General features: G+C 41.3%; 1 protein-coding gene across 1 annotated transcript in view; it reads right to left on the bottom strand.

The window, feature by feature from the left end:
* Window positions 1-1512: 1512 nt before the first annotated feature.
* FNDC1 (fibronectin type III domain containing 1) overlaps window positions 1513-9406 on the bottom strand; it is a 74498-nt gene continuing 66604 nt past the window's right edge. Inside the window, exons 19-22 of the mRNA XM_011975932.1 lie at window positions 8420-8449; window positions 7200-7361; window positions 5544-5666; window positions 1513-2288 (exon numbers count right to left, since the gene is read on the bottom strand). Of these exons, the coding sequence (XP_011831322.1) occupies window positions 2173-2288; window positions 5544-5666; window positions 7200-7361; window positions 8420-8449 (431 nt within the window). The 3' untranslated portion in view covers window positions 1513-2172. The remainder of the gene's footprint in view (window positions 2289-5543; window positions 5667-7199; window positions 7362-8419; window positions 8450-9406) is intronic.

Raw genomic sequence — 9406 nt, forward strand, 5'->3', positions numbered from 1 at the left:
AATACACCTTTTGTAATTTACCCAGTCTCGGGTATATCTTTATCAGCAGTGTGAAAACTGACTAATACAGATGCTGACACAGAAATTTGGCGGGAGATGAGATAAAGGAAGCAAGCTATGTGCCTATTAGGAAATTCAGTTATATTTAAAGATCTTATCTTTGGCTTGGCATTGCAAGCATATTTGAATGTGGATTAGTGTGAAAAATAGGACATCTCCTTCTTGAAGTCCCTTTTTATGTATAAGAGACCGCAAAGCTGCTTAAAGATTCCTACCCTATTTTCCAAACTAAAACATGGGTAACACATGATCTGTCTCCCTAAGGAATTCTAGTACTTTTCCAGGAGGTCAGAATGCTTGTATTTTCTTTACTGTTGTTGACTGTAGAAAGGAGCTTGTAGAATAGGAGGAAAATATCTGACATCATGGATCTGTCACAAAGAGCCTGCAAAATTCCTTCCTTCTTCGTACATTTTACCTTCAAACCTACCAGACACATCAGGTTTCACCCAGTTCAGTGCTGGCACTGAATAATCAACTCCAGGAGTGGGGACTGGATTCTGCAGTTGAATGGGTTGCATAGGGGTGTAGCCCAAAGACCCCAGAAAAGCAATTTCCTCCAGCCCATTTCCACCATTGCTGCTCTTCCGCTGACAGCTTTGTGAAAGAAGATAAGCTCACCATGGCACTGTGCCGCCTTAGGGACAGGGACCAGTCATGCTCATGGAAAAGACAGCATGTTTTAAAAATAATCAGTATGAGGGCTGGGCATGGTGGCTCACGCCTGTAATCCCAGCACTTTGGGAGGCTGAAGTGGGCAGATCACCTGAGGTCAGGACTTCGAGACCGGCCTGACCAACATGGAGAAACCCCATCCCTACCAAAAATATAAAATTAGCCGGGTGTGGTGGCGCATGCCTGTACTCTGGAGGCTGAGGCAGGAGAATCACTTGAACCCAGGAGGCAGAGGTTGCGGTGAGCCAAGATCGCACCACTGCACTCCAGCCTGGACAACAAGAGTGAAACTCTGTCTCAAAATAATAGTAATAATAATCATCATCATCAGAATGAAATGTCTTTAAATAAACCCTATTGTGCTACAGTCAAGAGAGGCAAGATGCTTCTATTTCAATGAGCAGATGTTGAGCTAAGAAGGAAAGACAAAGGGAATTCTTAAAAACAAGACTTTTAAATCATTTAGGACCTAAAATCTTTACCCATCTGGAACATATTGGATATGCCTCCATGGTGGCAACAAATATATTTTCCCCAAGGCTGTGGAAAGATCGTCGCTTTATGTGGAAAGCACTTGGTGTGCAGTGGTCAATGGTGTGACCAGTTCTAGTACTGATACTGTATCTCATCCTCCTCATCATTTCAGAGCCCCGCAGCACCCACAAAAAGAATGCACACCTTCCGCTGTTTCTAGAGTATGCATAGTACGTATCCCTGGATGCTTCTAAAAGATGTTAATATACAACACTTTTGCCCAAAAAGTCCCACACACATTTATCTGGTGAACAAGTACAAATTTAGCAATTTTAATCAATATTCTTGCAGACAAGTGTGGATATGTATATGCATATATACATATATATATCAAAATTGAGAATTTACAAATAAGATTTGATACATTTAGTCTAGCAGTGGGTGAGTCCATAGAGTAAATCTCAAGTAGGATATATTTATTTTCTTTGGCAGTGTTTTTAGTAATTCGGTTCTACTGCATACAAAGGGACCTGAAGCTTAAATTCAGCTAGTTTTGGAGAAATCCAAAATGAGAAAAACTGAAAGCATGTAGCATTCCATGAAGCAAGAACAGCATGCATATGCTGTTCCTGGAAATACTGAAGTATCCGAATTTCATGTCTAAAAAGTCTGGAAACCATACTGAATCAGCTGCTGGTTTCTGATGTCTCTGTGGTGTGCTACTACAAACAAAAAAAAGTGGAGAAGCAAAGTTAACAGCAAAACTGAATCCTGTTCATTGTCCAGGCCAAGAAGTGGGACTGAGGTCCAGACTGAGATGACCAGAATGGCCAGTGTCCATCTGTGGCCTTCCTGGTACCTGGGGCAGCAGGACTGAGCACGCTGGCTGTCTGCTCACAGCCCCTAGTGCGACTTAGTTGGTGAGGCTGGGCAGAGCAAGCTTGCAGCATGATGGTCCTGTGATTACCACTTTCCAGGGATGGAGACCCCACACTCGTACCAGCCCACATAGTAGTAGGGGGTTCCAAAGCCAATGTTCCCAAAGCTGACGGGCTCCTGACGATACTGGCGATAGTAGCCTGGAAGGGCAACAGGAGAGGGGAAAAGAATCAGAGGCCCCTAAACCAACAGGTAAAACCCATCCTTACAGCACCCTTCAGACAGAAGGCCTCTGGTAAGTTGTTCTTGTGACAAAATGCTGCTTTCAAATAAACTGAACCATTTTTGTGTGGAGTTGTCATAGCGCTGGGGAAGGGCCAGGACCTCAGGCCCAGCCCCAACCCCAGCCTGGGGTGGGGTCTTCCCCACCTGTCTCTTATGCCTTTTGGGAAGGCCCAGCTGTAACTCGAGGGCCATGATGGAGCTGGGGACCAGCTCAGGCCTCCTCCATAGGAGCCCAGTGACTAAGTGTAAAGTATTTCTTTATCCCAAGCAGATCTGTAGAGATCGTCCTGTTCCCACACATGTGTGACACAGCTAGGATGGCGTCACTTCTGTCTCCCCACAGAAGAGGATAATTTTAGCCAGTTGCTAGTCAGCACTCACTACCGGGCAGGCCCTGACCTGGATGAACAACATTGAGCCAGATGCCTGCCCCGTCCTCACAGAGCTCAGGGCCCCCAACTTACCTCTTTCCTCCAAGGCTTAATTCCTGGACTCTGGGGTAGACTTTTAGACTTTTCAAGGAAATCTCTGAAAGAAATCCTGTAGCATTTCTGACCGTTTCTCCCTTGAAGCAGGAAGATGCTCCAACCTTCTCAAAATGTTTCTGGAAACTCAGTAACTGCTCTCACGCTCTTGGCCCTGTTTACTTTCGCCAAATAACTGCCTGCCCTTCCACCAGTGAGTGTGCTGAGTAACCAGCAGCTCTGTTCAGGGCCAGTCCTATGACCACAGTCACAGGGACACCACGAAATATGGATAATGCAGGCACTAGTAACTCTGGGGGACTGTGAGACCCAGAAAAAATGAAGAAAGGTGATATATTCTGTAGATTTGTTGTAATAGTTAATTTTATGTGTCGACTGGACTAGGTTACATATCTGATCCAACATTAAATGTTTTTGTAAACTATTTCTTAGATGAGATTAACATTTATTATTTCATTTCTTTTTCTTTATTTTGGAGACAGGGTCTTGCTCTGTTGCCCAGGCTGTTGTCCTCTTGCAGTCTGGCCACAAAACCAAGACAGGCTTGTAGGACAGACCAAATGACTCTTTGACCCAAAGGCAGCCTAGACCTCTAGATCACTAGGTCACCTCTAGGTCACTGCAGCCTAGACCTCTCCAGCTCAAGCAGTCCTCCCATCTCAGCCTCCTGGGTAGCTGGGACTACAGGCATGCACCACCACATCTGGATAATTTTTTTATTTTTTGTAGAGATGGGGTCTCACTATGTTGCCTAGGCTGGTCTCAAACTCCTGGGCTCAAGCAATCCTCCCACCTCAGCCTCCCAAGGTGCTGGGATTACAGGTGTGAGTCACAGTGCCTGGCCAAGATTAACATTTAAATCACCAGACTGAGTAAAGCAGGTGACCCTCCATAATGTGGGTGGGCTTTGTCCAATCAGTCAAAGGCCTGAATAGAAAAAGACTGAGGTTCCCCTAACCAGAGGTAATCCTGCCTGCAAGCGGCCTTTGGATTTGAACTGCAACATCAGCTCTTCCCTGGATCTCCAACCTGACAACCTACCCTGCAGATTTTGCACTTGCCAGTTTCTGCAATTGTGTGAGATGGTTCTTTAAAATAAATCTATAGATAGATAGATAGATAGATAGATAGATAGATAGATAGATAGATAGATAGATGTGAATGGATAGATAATGGATAGATAGATAGATAGATAGATAGATAGATAGATAGATAGATAGACAGACAGACAGACAGACAGATGGACAGATGGATGGACAAATGGGTGGAGACCTAGATAGATAGATAGATAGATAGATAGATAGATAGATAGATAGATAGATAGATGGATGGATAGATAGATATGAATTGATAGATGATAGATAGATAGATAGATAGATAGATAGATAGATAGATAGATAGACAGACAGACAGACAGACAGACAGACAGACAGACAGACAGATAGATAGATAGATAGATAGATAGATAGATAGACAGACAGACACACAGATGGATGGATAGACAAATGGGTGGATACCTAGATAAATAAATCGATAAACAGATAGATAGATATATAGATAGATAGACAGACAGACAGATAGATAGATAGATAGATAGATAGATAGATAGATAGATAGATAGATAGATAGACAGACAGACAGATAGATGTAGATGGATGGATGGACAGATAAATGGATAGATGGATAGATAGATGGATAGATACATGCTGGATAGGGAGATAGACAAACAGATGAACAGATGGATGATAGATGGATAGACACGCAGTTCTAAATATAAGGATAGATAGTATGGATAGATAGATGAATAGATGAATGGATAGATATATACATAAGTAGATGGGTAGATAGATTAATAATAGATAAATGGATGGATGGATGGATAGATGATAGATAGATAATAGATGGATGCATAGATGGATAGATGGATGGATGGATAGATGGGTAGATGGATAGAGAGATGGATGGATACATACATACATATGTAGATGGATAGATAGGTAGATATAGATAGATGATACAGAGAGAGATGGAGAGATGGATGGATGGATAGATAGATAAATAGATAGATAGATAGATCCTATTGATTGTTTCTTTGGATGAGAGAACCTTGACCAATATGCTTATTTTTTCTGTATTTTACTGTATTTTAATTTTTTGAAAATGGGTAATTCATGTAGCTACCTACAGTGTTTTTTCCAATCTAAAAATTTAGCAAATCAGAACATCTCATGTCTTGAAAATGCCTGATCACTCAGAGCTGAGTGCATAATGAAAAGGCTAGACTGTATTCAGTTGTTCTGTTTATTCATTTGGAGGCCAAGAGAGTTAATAACATTAAATTGTTAACTTTTGAGATTAGTGTATTTGTCTTCACCTTATAATGCCACAATCAAATAGCTTATACATTACCTCCTGAAACATATCACAGTGGGTCTGCATGTGTGTTTATCTTTGCCTTCTCTGTACCTTTGTTCACGCCATTCCCCCCTCCTTGAGGCTCACCCCTCACCCATACATAATGGAAGTATTTTGTTGATCCTTTATTTTTATTTTTATGACCTTAAGTGCTCCCAACATCCATCTTCAAATGACAAGGCAAAGGCAGACCTACTGTGGATTTTTGCCCTCTATTAATCCTTCTCTCCCACCTCCCAGGGTAATATATCAGGCATTTGTTTGTATTACCTTGAATGGTAGGGAGGGCTTCTACATAGGACTGAGGCCCTGTTCTTCCATCAAGGTGTGAATCCACAAATTGGCAATGGTCTTCACCTCTTCCCCAGCTGTCTCCAATGCTGTAGAATGTATCTGCATGAAGGAATTGATTGAGTCAGTGACTAGGTACAGAATGTCACAACTGGTTTAAGAGTTTGCACAAGCTTTGGAGACCGTTTGAATTGAGCATATTACTTAAACTGTATGTGCTATACTTTTCAAGCCTGAAAATGGTGATAACGGCACCAATCTCATAAAGGTTGTAAGAATTCAGCAAGATCAAAGTATGCTAAATCCTTCATGAATGTCCAGTAAGTGGGAACTACAGCATTAACACTACAGGCAGTTTCGAGTAGACCTTTCCATTCCTTAGTTCTAAAAACAAGGAATGACGAAAACTATGGTAGTTGGAGAATACATCATGAAATTATTATGAAAGGCAGGAAGGTCTATACAAATAGAAGAATCTGTTTTCATGCGTAACTAGGAGGGGGCGGGCCTGTGGTATGAGACGCTGTCCATGGTCCTGAGCCTTGGCTGCACAGTAGGACAAACTTGTTTCTCCCAATCCTGGGATATGACACATGGTTATGCAGCCTCTTCTAGGAATTCTGAAGCAGGGGAGGAAAAGGACAGTGTTGGAAGAGAAAGAAAAGAGCAGAGAGAGAGAGACAGACTGTGCTTGTTGGGAGAAGCATATACACAGAAATTGCTAGGGTTGGGGTCGAAGCGGGGCACTTTGTTTTGACAGTTTTTAAATGATAACTGCTGACAAGAAAAAAAAACACTCAAAATATATTTTTGACCAATAACAAAATGTAGACCAGCTGAGGTAAAGTTTTAACAATGTATACACTGAAAAATTTTAAGTTGTGCAAGTTTTAAAATAAAAAACAAGTTTGCTGTGTAGGTGGGTGAGTGAAAAGCCAGCTGAATAGAAATCGCATTTGGAAGTGCTAGTAGCTCAAGGCACTCGAGTTATTCTTTGTTTTAATCTCCTACCATGATAAAAACAATGTAATTTTTATTAGGACACAGAACAGATATTACTGCCGATATATGTTCCACCATTTACATTTTTTCTCTGTAAAGTTATGGCTGTGGCAGGGGCTGGAGAGGAAACTTTCACTCAATTATTCCAGCTCGGGCTCATACTCATTGTTATTGTATTAGTGGCAAGAAAAAAAACCCCCTAGATTTCTAACATAATTTTGGAATGTCATAACCAGTCACTATGTCATTCCTAAGACATAGTGAATTTTTCGTTTGTTCATTTTTTATTTCTTTTTAGTAGAGATGGGTTTCACCATGTTGGCCAAGCTGGTCTTGAATTCCTGATCTCAAGTAATCCGCCCACCTCAGCCTCCCAAAGTGCTGGGATTACAGGTGTGAGCCACTGTGCCCAGACAACATGTTAAATCTTTTAAAATATTTTGGGGTTGCCAGTGTAAAAACTAGTATCTTCAAAGTAGAATCTGTAAAATTGGTTTGCATTAGAGGCAGAGTGAGCCATAATCGTAGTTCCAGCCCTCATAAACATTCCGGTGCACCTGTGATGCCAACTTAGTACTTGATAAAATCAAAACGTTACATACCTTCCATAGGCAACCATGCACAAAGACTTACCTTTCAGGTTGTCACTGAGGAAGATTTTATACCTCAGTGAATTACAAAGAACAACTCCCACGAACTTTCGATACCACGTCCGCTTCACATATTGCCGCCCATGGCAGTCCGTGTAGCCGGGATCGTGTTTGAAAGCGAATGGGATCCAGATAGGCTCACCGCCTTGACAACACAAAACACACCTGCTAAGGGTAAGCACTCCACGGTGTGTCTGCTCTCATAAAGTGCCAGGAAACTGGACTTCCTTCCTGGGCCTTCCGTTCCTTGCAGGGCTTTGTTTTTTGTTTGTTGTTGTTTTTGTTGTTTGTTTTTGATGGAGTCTCACTCTGTCACTCACATTGGAGTGCAGTGGCACGATCTCGGCTCACTGCAACCTCCGCCTCCTGGGTTCCAGGGATTATCCTGCCTCAGCCTCCTGAGTAGCTGGGATTACAGGTGCATGCCACCATGCCCTGCTAATTTTCGTATTTTTAGTTTCATCATATTGGTCAGGCTGGTCTCGAACTCCTGACCTCACGATCCGCCCACCTTGGCCTCCCAAAGTGCTGGGATTACAGGCGTGAGCCACCATGCCCGGCCTTGCAGGACTTTTTTTGAGCAAAATTTTCCCACCCTCCTTCTCTTTCTCTGTCTTTTTCAGTACTAACGTACATTTGGGGCATTATTTTTACCTGAACGTATTTAAAGTATTCACATTTCAATAAGGGTTTCTCAGAGTTAAGAAGTCTTTAAACGGCAAGGAAAATAAGCTGTAATGGCAGATTTGGTCTTTGGGGGCATGCCATCCTGTCCCCAGGTCCCACTGCATAGACTCCACTTCTTGCCACTCAGAAGACCTGTTTTGCACTTAAGCAACAAAGCTTTCTCAATTTCCTTGAAAAAGTAAAACTTGTTGTTTTACTTGTTGCACTTTGCTACCTTTCCAGTGATTTAAAATATTCAAATCAGTCATGAAAATAAAGCATCTGTTTCATAGGACTGGCTACTCCATGATGTTTTTTCATACGTGTTGATTGCTATGGCTCTATTTTAAAATTCCCAGGTCATTCTTTCCCATAGAGTAAAGAAGATCAGGACGAAGAGTGCAAGGAAAGCATAGAAGTTGACAGAAAATTGTGAAAATGGTCCAGACTTTCTAATTGTGCGTAACCACAACAATCTCATATTCAATATTCAACTTGATTACCAGAATGTCCAGATTATCAAGAAGACAGACTTACCTGGAGGCCTCACAACAAGCAGAGGATTATCTGTAGAACGAAAAAGAAATAATGGACTTGGTGCCATATCTCGCAATCATGTAGTTTTTTAAATGGTTAGTGTAACTGAAAGAGCTAACCAAATTAGAATAAAGAAAAAGATAAGATTTGATAGATGCCAACATTTTCCTTGGTTTTATTTTCTAAACATTTCCTTTGGAGAAATACTGTTTTCTAGTTAGAGCATGTTGCTATTTACCTAGAAGCTGTGGATCCCTGAAAATAATAAGGTTTTGATATTATGTATTACAAAATAATTCAGTACTTATTTTTAAAAATTGTCTACCTTTAGAAGATAGTGTGGTGGTTTCTTAAAAAGGTGAGCATACACCTACTATACAATCCATCCATTCCACTCAGTCATTTATCCAAGAGAAATGGAAACATATGTCCATCCAAACACTTCCACATAAATGTTTATAGCAACTTTGTTTGTAATCGTCAAAAAGTAGAAACAACACAAGTGTTTATCAACAGGTGATCTGACTAGGTAAACAAACTGTAGCACAGCCATACAAGGAAATACTGCTCACTAGTAAAAGAGAGTGAACTACTGATACACACAATGGTTTGGATGAATCTCAAAATGATGATGCTAGGTGAAAGAAGCCAGTCAAAGGAGTTCATACTGTATGAGTCTACGGATACCCAAATCTAGAAAGTGCAAACTAATCAATAGTGACAGGAAGCAGATGAATGGTTGCCTACAAACTGGAGAGAGAAGGGGCCTGGGAAAGCTGCATTGCACAGTAGCAGGAGGAAACTGTCGGGGAGATGGATATGCTATCTTGACAGTGACAATGGCTTCATGGGTATAAGCACAACTCAAAATATACTAAGATGTACACTTCAAGTATGTTCAGGTTACTGTATGGCATTTATACCTCAACAAACGTAAAACCTGTCTCTACCTTAGCCCAAGTAACAACATTTAAGAAAAATATGACA

This window comes from Mandrillus leucophaeus, unplaced genomic scaffold (assembly GCF_000951045.1).
Source record: "Mandrillus leucophaeus isolate KB7577 unplaced genomic scaffold, Mleu.le_1.0 Scaffold160, whole genome shotgun sequence".
Lineage (NCBI taxonomy): Eukaryota > Metazoa > Chordata > Mammalia > Primates > Cercopithecidae > Mandrillus > Mandrillus leucophaeus.